Source organism: Egretta garzetta, unplaced genomic scaffold (genome assembly GCF_000687185.1).
Source record: "Egretta garzetta isolate BGI_Z169 unplaced genomic scaffold, ASM68718v1 scaffold595, whole genome shotgun sequence".
In the NCBI taxonomy this organism is placed as follows: Eukaryota; Metazoa; Chordata; class Aves; order Pelecaniformes; family Ardeidae; genus Egretta; species Egretta garzetta.
This window is the reverse complement of record NW_009259682.1, coordinates 485,037-503,029: the sequence shown is the minus strand read 5'-3', so window position 1 is coordinate 503,029 and position 17,993 is coordinate 485,037. Positions and strand designations below refer to the sequence as shown.

The window sequence follows — 17,993 nt, the reverse complement described above, 5'->3', positions numbered from 1 at the left end:
CCGAAACCGCCCCGCGGCAGAGGCGGAGCGGGGTGCCGTGATGGAGCTGGGGGCGGTGATGGCGGTCTGCGGGCGGGTGTGCCCGGGGCACTGCGAGGATCCTCGGCCCCCGTCTCCCCCGGATGAGCCGGGTTCTGTCACCCTGGGGACTTTTCCCATTTCTCCCGGGCCGTGTGGCGGGGCCTCCCCGCTGAAGCGGGGCGAACCTGTTCCTCCATTTGGAGCTGGAGGAGGGTTTGCGCTCCCCCCTCGGGGAGGGCTGCTGGGCCCCTCACCCTCTAGGCGGCCGCTTAGGCTTGCAGGAGGAATTTAAACTAGCCCCGTTTTGGAGGAGTGGAGTGTGGGGGGCAGTTATAGCCCCTATCTTGAGCCTCGCCATACTGTTTATTGCCTACCTAAGGAATCGCAGCTCTTCAGGACCGTGTTTTCAGTCTGTTCTTCTCGTGAGTTGAGACAAGAAGCTCTGTTGTGAGAGACAGGCAAGAGGAACTCTTCATATCCCGCTGTGTCTGGTGTAAGGGTCTGGATCAGCTTGTGACCTGTTAAAAGCTGTGATATTCGCTATTCCTAGCCTATTAATTTCTCTCCAGTTAATTATGTCATCTTTGCTCTGTCACCTTAGTTTCCTGTGCTAGTTTTTCCTTCCCTTTTGAATACTGTTTGTTGACATTTAAGGTTTCTGTTTACTGTGTTTCAAAACCATTGTCAAGTCCAGGTGTATGTATGGCTTTATCTTCAGTGATCTGCTTTAATGGAGGAGCAAAATCAGGTTGTGTATGATATGTATATAATGTAGCTAGTAAGGCTTGTTACGTGTCTTGATTTTAGTGTGTGGTAGAAGGAGCTTGACAGAAGGTTCCACAGCAAAAAATACAGATTTTTTTCTTTTGTAATAGTTTTGTTTGTTTCACCATTTTTCAGGAGGATATAGTCTTTATACAGAAAAGCTTGTAAACAACAATTCAAACTCAATTGTACCCAATAGTACCATCAGACATCTGATTTATTTTCCCTACCCATATTGGCAGTCCTGGTTAATTTCAAGTTGTAAATCGTTGTCAAAATGCTGAAGAAGCTCTGACACCGATTTGTCCCTGAATTTTAATTGCGGCGACTTGTCAAGTCTTTTTAAAAAAATAAACAGTTGGCGGCTGCTTGTGCAGTTAATTATCTTAATTGAGAGTCAGATGCTTAGTTTTGTTGTAGTGGTCAACTAGCAGTTAAGCTGACTGTATTATATTACATTATATCTACAGGTTTACCATTTTGGAATTAAAGAATTATAGCTTGGAATGATGTTTTGCCTGCTCCTGACAAGGGGAAACACACCACACATTATAAAATTAAGGGCTTCTTGTTATGCTAGACCACTAAAGCATAACAACTACAGTGTTCTCTTCATCAGCAATTCTGACTACATAAATGTTTGTCACTGAAATAACCACACCAGCATTTTTCAAGCATGTAGTGGTTGTTATCTGTATCATATTTATTTTCCGTATTACTGAATTCATAGATGTGCCAATGTGTACTGGAAAAACAGTGTTATAAGTGTCTGGTCTCCACTATGTGGTTTTTTGGTTTGGTGTTTTTTTGGTTTTTTTTGTATTGGTATTTTTAGAGGAATGGATAATGTGATCCTTAAATGGAAATGTTTTCAAAACGCCTATATATTAATGTACCTGCCTAGCTTGCTCCTTTATTCCTCTTCCCTATGGGAATGTATCGAAATAAATTCCTTGATCTTAGTAGAATGCTTCTAGTTGCAGCAGAAGTGTTGTACTTTTTCTACAGCCATAACATAATGTAATGACTACATATACTTGAGTCTAAAGATTGCATTTAAGTCCAATTTAATATAGCTTAACACATTACTAGACTGTTCTAAATTTTTTTGGTAGAGAATTCAGTTTCCATGTATTAAAACATTTGAATCCAAGCAAGATTGTTGGGTATTTATCCAATTTTTTGTGACTTAATCTCAGTCTTGGTGAAAACTTCCCAACTCCTGAGCTTGCAAAAATTAATCTTGAAGGCATAAAACCAAACATGAACATCTCTGTCTTCAAGATATTTTTACAGCAGTCTTGTGCAGCTCAAAAACCAATGCTTCTAAACAGCGTAGCAGTGTAATAACTTAGTCAGGACCTTTGTATGGCGAGTAGGGATAGCCAGAAGACTCCATTCTGCTTTTGCACGAGTTCCTGGCTGCAGTCGAGATCATAAGAAACACACGGCCCTGTGTCTCCTTCAAACTGTTCACATTTATATTAACAAGGTGCTTGTTGGTAACTTTTTGCCAATGTGCAGTGTTGAAGCTCAGCTTTTCACTCAAGGAGGTCTGCAGAGTTGTACGGTCTCATAAAATCATCTAATGATAATTGACTATGTAGGAAAAATCAGCTCACATTTTCTCTTCAATTTAGTAACTTAAGAACATTTTGCTTAGAGCGCTCAATTTCAATATGCAAGATGTATGTGCGCATAGTCTTGTTAAAAAGCTTGAGCTTGCCTGCCTTGGTAAATGATCAGAAATGGAATTCTAGTCTTACAGGTATCTATTTAAATTCAAATAGATTTTACTTAATTTTATTTTCCACTTCTATATTTGTTGGGCACTAGACATAAACAACAACAAAAATCCATGTATTGGAATTCCTGTGTGGCTTGCGGTGGTAGTGATTGTCATTGTTTTATTGGCCTTTCTTTCAGTAGTAGCTGTATTAGCAGCAGTTCTGTGGAAACAGTGAGATTTGGTAGTAAATTTAAAGATGGGTTTTTCTTTTTTCATTGAAATTCACTGAGTTACGATTGGCTTAGTGCTTTCACTAACCAGAAGTTCTTTTTCTTCAGAAAGCAAAACACTACGTGATGGTCATCATGTGGTTTTGTGGGTACAACTTCCTTGGATGTCAGTCCTGTTCATACTGCTGTCTTTCAGCGTCAACACTGATTACTTGCGTACAGCATGACTTCTTCCTTTGAGCTGCACAGTGGGTCTTCTACTTGCTGACAGCTCGCTTCTGGGGGGGAAACGGCACCATTTCACAAGACTCCAGTGCTGGAAACTTGTTACACCTTGTATACGCTAAGCATTCTCTTCTGTGGTATCATCTGTATTTGAGGGTAAAAGGCAGTACTATCTTAATTTTACTGTCAACTTGCATGTGAAAAGTGTTGTTTTAGTAAGTGCAGATGATAAAATGTAAAGCCCTGGATTTTGGCAGTTCTTACTGCGTTTTATTTTCAGAGCTCCATCTCCGTTCTACATGCTCTCAGTATTCTGGAACTGCTAAGCTCTGCCCTTCTGTATGGAAGATAACATTGGAAAGCTGTAATGAGTTTTGTTTCTTTTTTAAGTAGAGCTCTTTGAGTTGGGAATTTGTACAGTAAGATGGCTACTCTGCCTTAGATACTGTAGGACTGTTGCAGACTGCTGGGAGTCTGTACCCTGATTTCCTCACTTCCTTCTGACTTCTCAGGAGTTGTTAATATATCTAAGTGTTTCTCTTCTTCATCTCAGCAGTTGCTTCTGTTGAAATGTTTTAATGTTTTCCTCTTTTTTTTTTTTTTTTTTTTTTTCTGTGGAATTGTCTGCAACTGTTCTGCAAAAGTATTCATCTGCTTTTTGTTGTTTAAAATGTATGTTCGGAATGACATCTTGTTTTACAGCCTTTGCTTTGAAACATACTGGGGTAGTGAAATAGCTGAATCGATGTTTAACACTCCTTGTTAAGCTGGCATTAAATTTTACAGCAGTGTAGACGGAGCACTTCATAGAAGACCAAATTTTCTTCCAGCCTTCCAAAAGTGGTACATGTTCCATGATATTTTTTGAGGCAAAGAGGACATAGGGAGTTCTTGAGTGTTTAAAATCTGTACGTTTGGTAGAAATCTAGTAAGAGCATAGATCCGTTGTTCATCAGAGTGTCAATAGAAAGTAAGAATAGCAGGAAAAAAAAGAGAGCATATCCAAAATTCATGATGCAACTTTGAAAACTAGAAAAGTTTGTTACTTGTTAACCGTTTCTGAGTTGTAGATGAGTGAATTGTACCTATGCTATCAAAGCCTTCGGTGTGATCTCAAAAGGAAACTTGTGCACCTGCACAAAAAGAAAAGAAAAAACCCCAAACTTGACACAATGAAGCTCCATGTATAATGCAGATAGATAGCTGATTAATTGTACTGGTTTATGGTATCTTTTTCCTTTAATGATAGGATTCACTGACAGTCAGTGTTTACTTCTGCTTTTGAGCTTGCAGGCTTGAATGATGAAATATTTAAGATGAAAATGTAGTTTCTGTTATGTCTTACTTTCTGCTAGTTTTGAATATTGAGAAATTGGATACTGACTGGCATGGAAACTATTTTTCAACTTTTAATTCTTCTAGGAAAATCTTGTAGTTGGGAGGTGGGGTGGGTCAGATGAATACTGCACACGAAGTTGTTTCTGATTGTGCTTAAAGAACCCAGGGTAACAGAACTGCCTGTTCTAGCTGCTGTTCCTGTGTCATTTGAGAATTGGAACTGGAGAGACTGCTGGCTGGGGCCGGGCCTGCCAAATGGGATGGTATGTTAGAGCTGCTGAAGTCAGAGTTCATGGAAAGCCCTTCAAACAGACAGCTGTGTTGTACTTCTGCTTTAGAGCTGAAATGTCTTTGAGGTATGTTCAGTGAAAGCAGGGAAGGAAAAAATAGTTAATCTGTAACAACCCAACACAAAAAATGAGTATTTCTGGCTTCCACTACTGAGTCATTTCTTCTAGTCAAAGGGTTTGCTAATTTCTGCAGACTGGAAGTAAGCAAGGTGCTCTACTGGTTGAAGTACCTAATTAAGATGAGGTTATGAATCATAAATGAGAAATTAGCCTTCTGCTGAGCACATCTATGAAGCACTTACTCATATTGCCATCGTCTTTCTTGTTTATACAAAGGTATTAATTATGTTGCTGGGATGTGAGGTAGTTCAGGAAATGTTCCTAACATATAGGGTGCTACAAATTCACATGTAACGTTGAAATACCGGTAACACCTCGATGGGGTGAATTTTAGAGTAAATATTGTTGCAGAACTAGCTCCTGAGCAGCTGAGTTATTTCTGCAGTTTAACTAATTCAGTGCTTTTCTCCTGCTAAAATTTGAGACTTGCCTCATAAATCTAAGGGAGATTCTAACTTTAAGGTATTGCTTTTTCTTTGAACCCTGCAAACGAGTGATTTCTGAGTTTGTCAGATCTTCTAAGTTTTACTTAGTTTAATGAGAGTTTTAATGTTTTATGTAATTTTTTTTTAATTAAAAATCAGGAATGAGGTTAAGGTAGCATCTTGGTATTCAATACAGAGAACTAATGTTAGATATTACACACTTTTGAAGGAGGAAGAGGTAGTGATTTATCACTGTGCCTTATGGTCCATTAGTACTTTTTCTGGGAAGAATTCTGTAGTCTGTAAGTGCTAAACATATGGAGTTACACAGCGTTATTGTTGAAGGTAAATGGACAGTGCAAGGTTTTATCACTGCTTGCTGTCCCACTAGATTGTTTTTAAGCAGTAGTAAATTCCTGACTGATTGGATTTAGTTTACACACGACTTGGCATAGGGGAAAATATAAAAATATTTTTTGTGCTGTAGAAATGATAACTTTGCATGATTGAAGGAATATCTGGTACTCTTAAATTGTTCCTATCCAAAAGAGCACAGTATTACTTCCTCTTGAATAAAGGAACGTAACAAGCATACTTTGTGTGGGCTTACTGGTTTTGTGTCTGCATTCACTAGCAGCAGTGGAGAGACAGCTAGTCATTTGTGCTCGGAAATCTCCGAGATTGTTGGAGCAGAACTGCAGGGAAGATGCTTTGCTGACTTGTGGAAGGATGGGAACACCAATTAAGAATTCACTGTAGTTGATGTGTCTGGATATTCAGCTGGTGAAGAATATGTCCCTTCATTTCTTTTTTTTAAAGGAGAAAATTGTTTATTTTAGCTATGATTCTCTTGTTTTGTGGAGCCTTTAGGTGACACCCCCACTCACCCCATTTCCCCATTGAGAAATTCTCATTGCTGGATATCTCTGCTGAAGTTGGCAATAATCAGCAGATCTGAACTTCCTGCTCATAGATGTAACCTTCCCCACCCTTTGTCAACTCAGTGCTGACAAGGGAGGACACTAAAGAAGGAAGTTCTGAATCTCTTAACTTGGATAAGAACAAGTCTTACTTGGAGTTGAACTAAACCATTGGAAGAAAGAGAAGCAGAGTTGAAGCACACCTGCTTATTAGATAATCAAATGTTGGTTATTTTGTTGTAACTTGATAGTATACCTCTTGGTTTTCCCCTCATCAGGTTTCCTAGTGTCACTGTAGTCAGCTTCCTTAAACCAGTCTTAATTTTCTGCGGTGAATGAGCTGAGAGCAGAATCCTGAATGAGGGAGAGCTTTTCAGGTTATTTCTGCAACACCCTGCCATGCTGAAATAGGAGCGAGGTGATGTAGTAACTGCCACCCTGGAAATCCTGTTGTACAGCCAGGTGGGACCCACGGAGTCATGCTGAGGCAGTAGCAGTCTAAATATTCTAGTAAGTTCAGTCTGGTAACGTCGTGCTCAGCAGTGGGAGGTGAAGCTTCAAATGGACAATGTGGGCAATGAGCTGAGCGGACAGTGAAGAGGTAGAAAGTAGCAGAAGCCTTGGGGTAGAAATCCTATTTTCCATTTACTGGCTATAATATCAGAGCTCTAGTTTGAAGAGTGTTGTCCCATTTGCTGTCAACAATAAGGTTGGGAGAATGTGATGTGCATTTATGCGTTTCTTTGCCATCTGTGTTTCCATCAATGTAAACATTCCATATAGCTTCAATATCCTAGAAATGCTGTGAATCTAAACGGCATGAAATTGGGGTACAGCAGGCCAGTGTAATCTGTTACAGTAGCTTGCAGTAGGAAAACACCGCGATTTTGTGACTAATAGGAATAGTCCTAATGCAAATTAAATTCTTAATTCAGGATCCCACCTCTGAGGCTTTTTCCTTAGCACTAGCATCTTTTCATTCTTGACCGGTGGCTGATTTTATGGTTCAGGAGGGAAGATACGAGATGATAGAGGAGAAAAGAAGAGCAAACCTGGAAATAAGTAACACTGACATCAGTCTGTTGGTAAAGAGGAGATTATTTTTTCCCCTCCCACTTCACGTATTTTGACACCTCCTTTTCCCCCTGACCAAGAATAATACCCCATCGTCTTCTGGAATGGAATGGGTGAATGTCTTTGAATCAAATAGGCATTATATGGCTAAGGTGCCTGCAAGCACTGGAATTGCAGTTAAAAGGAAAATTTCAAAGCATAAGCAGTAAACAAATGTCATGCTTTGTATGCATAGTGTGGTTTTCTTCTTTAAAAGCTGTTGTAGAATTAGTCTAATGCTTACAAGTATGTTGATAATACCATCTTCACGAAGACGTTCTATGTATTTCAAAGTCAGTAAATACCAAGGTGGCAGTCATTTTTGAGAAAATATTTCACAAAACTTCATGCTGCTCCTGTCCCTTAGCATCTAAATACATTCCCTTACTTCTTAATCGTCAACTTTGTTTTGTTGTTGTCCTAAAAAAGGGAACGCTGGTTAGAGTTTTGATGAGTATCCCCAGGAACTAATGCATCTTTCAAGGTTTTATTTTGGATGCAAGTCTCTTGTTCTACTTGAGGCTTTATTCAGATGGCTCTTTTAATAGCAGCTGTCTTTGTATTTCTGGTATCTTCTCTAGAATGAATATCTCTTTAAGTGAAGTTACTTGGAGTCATAATTCTGCTACAGAAAGCTTGTAAAAAGTTGTTTTGCATTTCAAGCAAGCTATGTTCTCATTAGAAATAAATGTCTGAGATTTGAAGGGCATACAGATTTCGTAACTGAGCCCAGTCCAAGCTGAACATACCTGCTGAGTCCATTGCACAACTTTCACCGTGAATGGGTTCATTTATCAGTGTATTTGACAGCACGTCCCATGCAAGTCTTCATACTGGCCATGCAGTCTCCAGATTGCATCAGAGACTTAGCAATGCAGAGGAAGCTCGTGGGCTTCCATTTGAAACGGCAGTAACCCTAGTGATTGCTGCTGCTTACTGATAAAAAGGTGAAAATGAAGCCTCATTTCTTTGGTAAAATGGCAGAAATTCACAGAACCAAATAATACCCAGTGGCCTTGCATACCGTCTTACTAAGTGACAACAACTCATTTGTGCCTTAATGTGACTAACTTAAAAATAAGTTCTACTGCATCAGAGTTCAAGGCAAAGAGGGTTGGAGTAGCTGTTTTACGATCTGCAAGTCTGCAATAATGGGATGTCCTATCCTGTGGAATTTTCTGCTGTTATACACGGAGGTTGTCAGTGCACTTTAATTTTCACAACAGTGGTTGAGATAAGCTACCCCTGGAGATCATGCAGTGCTGCTCTTCTGTGGAGAAGCACTAATGTAAACTGTGGGCAGTCTTCACTTGACAGCTGTGCTGACAAACCAAAAAAAGATGCTTTTTGCACTAGACAGATGTCTAAGTGTTGGAAATTTTCCAGTGAGAAGCAGAAAAGCTTTATTCTTCCAGTATTTTCATGTCACATGAAGTATGGTTTAAATGAAAGGAATGTTTTCTGATGGGGAATGTTATTGCAGAGCTTTTTAGCATGCGGAGGATTAGCTTGCTAATCACCTCTCTGAGTAACTAGATTCTACCAGTTGTACAGGAAAAATCTTGATGTTGTGAGTAGCGAGGCGTAGTGATTAAGGAAACTAGTTATTATTTTAACTTCATTTGATATATTTGTGTGGCGCAAGTAGTACCAGAATCTCTTCTGCATTTGCATGTATTTTGTTATAGTATTTATGAAATATAGACATGGCATTTTTTTTTTTTTTGAGACAGAGACGTTGTCAAAGATCTCATCCAAATGAAAAACAATACAAGGAGAAGGTTATATTAAAAAATACACAATATGGAAGACAGCTACTTATAGCAGAAGTTATACCTAGTGTGCACTGTGAAATTTTGTCCTGGAAATCTAGTCATCAACATCAGTAATTCAGTAAATGCTGAAACTTGCAGGCAAATTCTTCTCTTGACGTAAAACTACAAAGATGATTTTACAAACCCTTTTCCTTTTTTGAGGAAGCTAATAGTCTGGATTGTTGGGGCTGTTTGGGGGTTTTTTGCACACGTGGTGTTCCATGGCATCTTCCATCTTCTATATTTGAATTCTTCATCACCCCTTCATTCTGTTAAAATTCACTTGGATGTGGAAGGGGCATTTCTCATAGCAGGCAGTGTTAGATTGATTCCTGCTTTCCTCACCATAGTGCAGGGCAGGAAGAAGTGATGGACACTTAACCCCAAGCTCGTTTACAGTTAGAGAGCATGATCAAGGATGGTTTGATTATTTGTCAGGCAGTTGCAGTATTAGGAATATTTTACACTAAAAAGCGGGTAGTTGTGGACACTGAGTCAACTATGTAAAAATGGACTAAGGGTTATGGCTGATGTTATTCCACGTGTTTGTACTTGCTGCTTTGTTGAGTATTTGATAATGACAGGCATAGATTTTGTTTGTACTTCTTGAAGAGGTTTGTGCTTTGAGAATTATTTTATTTGTGATTCCTGTGGTTATGCAGCTTATCTTGACTGAAGCTTCATTAGCAAACTACTACCCCCCCTTGCCAAATTTAAGGATAACAATGAAGGGCGTAGTACAGGTTAAACATACCTAAATTTCATGCTATATTTCACTGCGCTGGATGAAGGATTATTTTCTCCTTTTTAGGTACTCTTCCACTCATCAAGATGGAAAGCTCAGATTCTAGTGATAAAGGAAATATTGATCAATCGGAAGCCCAACGTCAGAGTCAGCTAGATCGGTTAGATCGAGAAGAAGCTTTCTATCAGTTTGTAAACAACCTGAGTGAAGAGGACTACAGGCTTATGAGAGATAACAATTTGCTAGGAACACCAGGTAGGTAATGCTTGTGTATGTACATCTTACTAGAATTGCTTGTAGGCGTTTCGTGTCATTTTCTGTTCTCCTGAAACTGTTTCACTGTGCTGCAGTTGTGCTCCATGGTAGGAAGTAGCTTCTTACTAATTTGTGCATACTCAAATTTGAGCTGTCCTTTGACTAGTGGAGAGGGAGGTAGGATGGTGTGGATTCATCAGATATAAAAGTCTAGTATTTACGCAACTTGGTGGGAACACCCAGAGTTGACCCAGTTCCTGTTATGGACCCTTAGATATTTTTGATCAAGAAAGAATCTCCCGTAAGCATCTGTGTGAAAATTTCCTGCTGGTGAGGTTAAGAGTTTGTAACTAGGATAAGTAGCCTGGTACGAGATTCTGCATGGGCCTTTTTCTGTCAGTTTTCAATTGACTTATTACTTTAAATTGAATCTTCATAGGATGATACCTGATTCAAACCAGTTGTGATTTAAAACTTTATTTCAACTAATTTAAACTTTTTTCATGCTTGTGAAGGTATTATCTTAAATATTTTACTCTGGACAGCCATTTGATTTGGTATAGGGTGATGAAAATTGCTGATATGTTGTAGAGATTACAGAACCAGAAAGCCGTCTGTCGTGAAGAGGTTGACATTTTTGGATCTTTCGGCTTCAGCAAAACTTACTTGGGACAATGGTGCTGAAGTGTCTGAACTTCCCCTTAGCAACCTGTTTGGCAGTCTCATTATGGCAGGATTTAATTAGGAAAAAAGACAAGCAGTGGCTTGTACCTTCTTTAGAAGCTTTTGATGATGCTTGCCATACATATGATTTGGAAATATTTTTGGAAAATTTTGCTTATTTTCTAAGGTGAAATTACTGAAGAAGAGTTGCTGAGAAGGCTACACCAAGTTAAAGAAGGTCCGCCACAGCAAAACAGTGATGAGAATAGAGGTATATACAGTATTTGTGAAAACTCTTAACTTTAGCACCCCATACGGACCTTAACTTGAGTGCAGGAGTGGAACAAGTTAAGCCTAGGCAGGTGCAAGGTGAGCTTTGTTTCAAAACTAAGTGAACGTTATGTCTGATTATCTGCTGCAGAGGTCAGTTTGGGACAGATTTCACTCATAACACATCTGTTATCTTCATCAAGATAAAGTTTCTTTTTTTTTTTTTTTTTTAATTTAAGATTGCCTTCCTGTCTGCTCCCTTCTGGGATGCTTTTTGGCAATCTCTCTCTTGTTTTTTTTTTGGGGGGGGGTTTTTTATTCACCATTCTTCCCTTCCAACGTTGCTATAGAGATTGGTGGAGGATGCTTGGAGCTTACCACTGGGACTCATTCTTTAGTGAGATAGGTTTGCTAAAAAGCCATTCTTCAAGTGAAGGCTCGGGACAAACTTAGTTCTCTATTTAGTGGCCGATAGAGCGCTTAATCGTTTGGAAGGGAAAACACAGAATATTGATGTGTTATGACACCTGAAATGTGGTTTTCCATTTACTTACAGTAAACAGTATGTGTTATTTTGACGACTTGTTTGCTATGTGATGGCTGCAGCCTATCTGTACATACTAGAAAAATGTCCACTCCTGCTCCCTTAGAAGAGCTCTGGTAGATAACAATTGTGATGCTATGTGTGAAACCACAATAGCACTTGGTAGGATTAAGCAGTTGTTACTTGTTAAACTAAGCAGTTATGTTCTTGGAAAAGATCACTCCAAAATTAGCTCAGTACTCTAATTTTGGTAGTTCCCTGTCTTTTTCGCAGGTGCAGAGTCCGCAGAAGATGTTTCAAATGGAGATTCTATAATAGACTGGCTTAATTCAGTCCGACAGACTGGAAATACAACACGAAGTGGGCAACGAGGAAACCAGTCTTGGAGAGCAGTGAGCCGGACTAACCCAAATAGTGGTGACTTCAGATTCAGTTTGGAAATAAATGTCAACCGTAATAATGGGAACACAAATCCAGAAACTGAGAACGAGCCATCTGTAGAGCCTTCCAGTGGGGAGGATTTGGAAAACAGCCAAAGTGACTCTGAAATTCCAAGGTCTGAATCGCCATCTGTAAGGCAGCCTGGATCAGAAAGGAGCACTTCGGAGGAGCTAACAACTGAGGAAGCTTCCCCTCCTAGAGGGCAGAGGAGAGCGAGAAGTAGGAGTCCAGAACAGCGGAGAACGCGGGCTAGGACTGATAGAAGTAGGTCACCTATTAATCCAGTGAGTGAGACTCCTCGCAGGTCTCATCACAATACATCATCTCAAACACTTGACTACTCCGCAGTGAATGAAGCCGAGGGAAGCTCTAGAACTAGGCAGCACGTGACATTAAGGCAGCATACAGTGGGGACTGAGATGCCAAGTGAAAATGCAGTTCTGTTTTCAACCCCTGAAACAAGACCTGTCCCTCAAGCAGCAGGTTCTTCGGAAACTAACGGCACCAGTGAGTCCGCAGCTCCTGGGCAGAGGCCTCCTACCATAGTACTTGATCTTCAGGTGAGAAGAGTTCGTCCAGGAGAATACCGGCAAAGAGACAGCATAGCCAACAGAACTCGCTCCAGGTCCCAGACACCTAACAACACAGTCACTTACGAAAGTGAACGGGGAGGGTTTAGGCGCACATTTTCACGTTCAGAACGGGCTGGAGTGAGAACTTACGTCAGTACCATTAGGATTCCTATCCGTAGGATCTTAAACACAGGCTTGAGCGAGACTACATCAGTTGCTATTCAGACTATGCTAAGGCAGATAATGACAGGCTTCGGAGAGCTGAGTTACTTCATGTATAGTGATAGTGATGCAGATCCTAGCGGCCCTACTCCAAATCAGAACGTGGATGCATCTGAGCCACAGAACGGAGGTGGTGGTACGTCAAGCAATGAAAGTACAGATGTTAGCTCAGGGGAGGTGTATGAAGGTGGTAACGAAGGTGGTTCAACATCTGGTGCCAGACGGGAAGGTCGGAATGCGAGGGGATCGGTCACATTTGAAGAAAGTGGTTCTCTACCATTCCTTAGCCTAGCACAATTTTTCCTGCTAAACGAAGATGATGATGACCAACCAAGAGGACTCACCAAAGAACAAATTGACAACCTAGCAATGAGGAATTTTGGTGAGAGCGATGCTCTGAAAACCTGTAGTGTGTGCATTACAGAGTACACGGAAGGCAACAAGCTCCGTAAATTGCCTTGTTCACACGAGTATCATGTCCACTGCATTGATCGCTGGTTATCAGAAAATTCCACTTGTCCCATTTGTCGCAGAGCAGTCTTAGCTTCTGGTAACAGAGAGAGTGTTGTCTAAATGAGATCTGGATTTATGGCCAAGCAGCTAGTGTGATAGTGATGGGCAAAGAAGTCACTTCCTTTATGGCCACTTTTTGAGTGGTACCTCAGTGTATAGTAATGACTTGGAGTGCATCTTCCCTCATGAAAGCGTTTTCTCTGAATTCAAGCTTTTAAAATTGGAAAATTTCTTTAATTAGGGCTTTCAAGATCTAGTCAGTTTGGGTGTTAAATCTCACTTGTCCAAAGACATCTACTCACTTAAAAATACTTTTTTTTTTTTTTTTTCTTCTTTGTGACGAGTATTAAGTTCTTTCCCCCACCCAGCCCCTGCCATCCCAGTCCAATAAACATTTTGTCCTCAAGATTGTGCTTATGAGGCGTTCTTTGAGAAGTCGTCCCAGCTAAATGTACATGAGTTGAAGAGGAATTTTTGCAAGGAATCCAACTATCTGAAAAAATAATATGAACTTAATTGCACACTTGAACGTACTTTTAATTTTCATACTGGGTTAATATTGGACATGTCTGTGTAAATAACACTAATGTTAGCCCTTTCCCCATCACTATGGCACGCTGTAGGATGAGCTGTTAGCTTAATTGGGATATTTATCTTGTTGTGGAAATATAAGAATTGCCTATGCTTGTTTAAATAAAAAAAAAAAATCTGTTTTAAAATTGTAAAGCTTTTTTGTAGAAGCTCAGTACTTTTCCAATGCACTGTTGTACTAACGCATTAAGAATTAAAATTGTACCATGCTTAGAAATCAAGAATGCTTTTCATACAAACCCCACCACACAGAGAGCAAACTAAATACAAGAGAGCTGCTTTTGTAACTGTGTACCTGTCAAGAGCAGTGCATATCTGTACTATTTATGTGAACAGCTACTGTAATATAAAAACAGTTGAATTAGACATCTTAATTGCATTAAAAAAAAAAAAAAGGAAATTAAATGTTATAATTGCAGTGTTTTGGCTGAGTAATGCCACCAAAAAAGATGATAAAAATTAGAAACTGTTCTAACGGCTGGTTATTTCTTGGTGTGGTTGCTGATATGTAACAATACAAACCGGTATGTACCAGTTCATTCAGGGAGGCTTATCCCCAATTTTTCTATCAGCTTTCAGTTTTTGAGACAACTCTGAGTAATTATTCAGCAGACAAGTAGTGACAGGTTTTTCTTTTTCTTCCCCCACCAGCTTCACGTGTATTGATAACCTCTGCATCTGTGGCGTGAACACTCTGCTACGTCCAGCGTTGGTAGCCTGTGACTTGAGTGCCACAGAAAAAGTAACTTCAGTATTATAAACTGGAAAATCAGATTATTAGGGTGCTAGGTTAAATTTGAAAATGAAAATTGATTATGGGAGTACACTTCAGTGTGTAGCCAATTCTAAGAATAATATTAAAAAACCCCAGCAAACTCTTTATATTCCTTATTGGGTAGATTAAAATGAGTTGAATTTACCTTTTAAAATCATGTGCGTGGGATATTGTAATTGAGAATTGGAGAATGTACCCCAGCTCTCGTCAGAGCCGGGGAAAGCATCCCTCCCCCTCAATGACCTGTTGTTTTATTCTCTAATGATTTTTTTTCCCCTAGCTTACATGTGCAACAGGGAAAGCAATATTTATTTCAGCCTCAGGGCTGTAGTTCTGAAGGGATATGAACTGCTCTTGCTGGCTGTGTGGGAAATGTTGCTTGTTCCTCAGATGACAAAACCAAAGCTGGCCTGTCTCTTTTCTCTAATTAAAACACATTTTGGTGTTTTATAGTGGTGGTTGCATAAACTATAGTCTCTGCTCTAAGCCATTTTGACATCTTATCAGCTAGTTAAGGATTCCACAGCGTCCCAAAATTCCAAATTTTTTCTACGTGTGCGTTTTTGTGATGTTTGGTTCAGTGGGAAACCCTGACTGCTATTGAGCTCGCTTTCCTCCTGGTGGGACACACCATCGTGGCAGAGGGCTATGTGTATTCTTTTTGACCAGAAGAATAAATAAGCTCATGTTTTTCAATTTTTTTCCCTCTGGCATGCATCATTGTAAAATTGGAAGTTAGCTTTTAATTTCAGGTGCTGGACTCTCGATGCCAAAATTTCCTCAACGAAATAAGACTTCTGAATTTCTTCCAGTAGCATTCACATGGCAAATACATGCGATCAGTTGCCATTTCCAGTAGCGTTACTGACTTACTGGAGCATGGAATTAGGAAAAAAAACAACCCCTCTCTACATGAATACCACGTTAGATTTTGAAAGTCTGATGTCCATCTCTGAGGACTAAGGCTGGTGACCAGAAAGGACCCGCTAGTGCTAATTCATGTGAAGCACGGCTGTGATACATGTCAGTCGCCAGAGCTTTCTTCTTCATGTTCCGAGTTTCCAGTAACTGTTCATGTCGGTAGAATCAACTTTATGGTTTTGTTATAGCTTACTAGTGGCATGCCTTAACATTTTATGTTTCTGTAACAATAGCGACTAATAAAACGTTGGAGGTTTCCCAAATGGTACCAGGAACAAATAATTTAACCTCAGTTCAGGAGACCTTGAATGTTCTCAATGTTTTATATGCCTTTGCCAATGCGGAGCGTGCCGAAGGCGCTGGGGGTTCGTTGCCTGACGTCAGGAGGAGCTGGCAGAAATGAAACTGCTGATGCAGCAAAGACTTCTTTACGTAGCTGAGTCATCTGTCGGCCTCTGTGGTGATTCGATTTCGGTTCTTTTAAAGTCAGACTGGAGTTAGGAAAAGCCGATATTAACCCTGGGGTTGTTAACAAAACACAGGAGAGGGTGATTTAACAAGGTTCGCAATTAGCCTAAGGGGCAGTTGATGAATCGTTTTGGTATTGAGCATTTGGATTTCTCGCTTCCCTCGGTTCACGCTTTCTTGGTATCACAGGAGGGACACAGCCCCTTAACTGGTGCTTGTAGCCGTACGAAGGGTTACGCTGGCCGGTTTTCTCATTTCCAGAGGCCTGATTGTGCAGAAATGAGGAGTCTGAAGAGGCAGAGGCAGCCTCGCTGCGTCAGCTGCCTGGTTCGCAGTGCCACCGTGTGGGAGCCTCTCCCAGCCTTCCCTCCCAGCCGGGATAACTCGGGATAATCTCCCCGCTCGGAGCAGCGTGCTTTCTTTTGCATTGAAAGCTCTTGCCTTATTTTATTTTTGAAGGAGGTTCCCTCAGTAGTTGTCGTGGTGGGTTTTTCTCAAACCGCAAACCACCCAAGCTCCTGCTGTCAGTACCTGGTATGCGAGCTGAATTCCTTTCCGACAGGGCAGACCTGTATCCGCGGGGCCTCCATACACAGCAATTAAAGCAGTCTCAAGGCCAAAACCTAGAAGAACACGCAGTATTTTTTAGTTAAGAGCACGTTTGATAGTTTAACTCAGACCGTGAACCGATACAGAGTTGGTGGGTGCTTACTTTCTTTTTTTTTTAATTGGGGCTTTATCAGTTAAAGGACTGTGAAGAGTTATTCCCCGGGTTTGTTAGATCTCGCTTTCACGTGCACTTTTTTGTTTCTTCAAGTTTTTTTGCGGAGAACTTGTAGGCAGTTAATTGACTTGGTTTAAAACTGATTTGATTAGTGTAGGTATCGCATGCGTAGAAATTACTCACTAAAAGTTGCGAGACACTTTGTGAGAGGTGCTGATGTGCGGGCGCAGCGGCTGCGCTGACCTGATAGCCCACCGGTTTCGAAGGAGCTGTAATTGTCCATTGTGTCCACTTGCAAAACCAGTGGATTTCCCACCCAAGTTGGCACAAAGGACGGTAATGACTGTCATCCCAGGTTCCTGTCACTTGGCTGCGTTATGCAAATGCCGAGAGTCCAAAGGACTCTTGCCCTGCTGTGTCTGCAGCCCGTCCTTGTCTTGCTATGGTTGCCTACGCAAAGAGGAGGTTCCCAGCGGTCTCAGAATAACGAGGGTCTAATGTGAAGGAGAGAACAAAACGCACTTCAGGCTGACCGTGGTAGCAGTGTGAGGAGGGGTGTCCTCAAATCTCCTAACGTGCTCTTCGCCGCCATGCTGCAATACAAAGCTTCATCCGTCGGCTTAGCCACAGCCTCATCTTTAGTTTGGGATCCTTTTCATTAACGTGTCCCTTCGTCTAACTGTCTGATGTCTTGGGTTTTGCCCCGATCGTCCTTGCTCCTACCGCAGGGGCTCGCGTTGCTTGAGTAAGGGTACGGAAGGGAGCACGGAGCTGACGAGGTCGGCAGTCGTTACAGAAACGTCCGCCGGCTCCTCTGCCTTTCGCCCAGGAGGAGGTGCTTTGGACAAGGGCTGGCTCGGAGCCACGTTAAGGGAATTTATAACAAATTCAGAAATATTTCCAACCTTGACGTACACTGGGCTTTTTGTTTGTTTATCCTGGACTAGGGAGGGAAGAAGGGAGGGTGAAGAGACAGAATCAACGCTAACTTCCCCAAAGTACGTGTAAGTTGTGTCGTGTTAAAAAAGAAAAGAAGTTTGCATCTGTTATACCAGGGCTTCCCAACCTCTTTTTGGGATGAGGTAGCTTTTTCTTTTGTTTTTCTCTTCTTATGGGGAAACACACATTGAATTTGGTTTGATTGTTTGATCTGGTTTTGTTCCCTTAAGCTAAAATACCCGAGCCCCCTTCCTGAATTTCACTACCTGCTAGTAAGGCTGTTGGTTGGGAAGCCCTGAATCCAACTGAGAATGTAACAGGTTTCTTTTTCCTTTTTTCTTTTCTTTTTTTTTTTTTTTT

The 17,993-nt window shown here is 40.8% G+C and overlaps 1 protein-coding gene across 1 annotated transcript; it reads left to right on the top strand.

Moving 5' to 3' along the window:
- Positions 1-4,645: 4,645 nt before the first annotated feature.
- Positions 4,646-17,947, top strand: RLIM (ring finger protein, LIM domain interacting). Its single transcript, XM_009638569.2, has 4 exons — positions 4,646-4,664; positions 9,802-9,990; positions 10,841-10,924; positions 11,741-17,947. The coding sequence occupies exons 2-4, from the start codon at positions 9,822-9,824 to the stop codon at positions 13,273-13,275; spliced, it is 1,788 nt and encodes a 595-aa protein (XP_009636864.1). The 5' UTR covers positions 4,646-4,664; positions 9,802-9,821; the 3' UTR covers positions 13,276-17,947.
- The last annotated feature ends 46 nt before the right edge of the window (positions 17,948-17,993 follow it).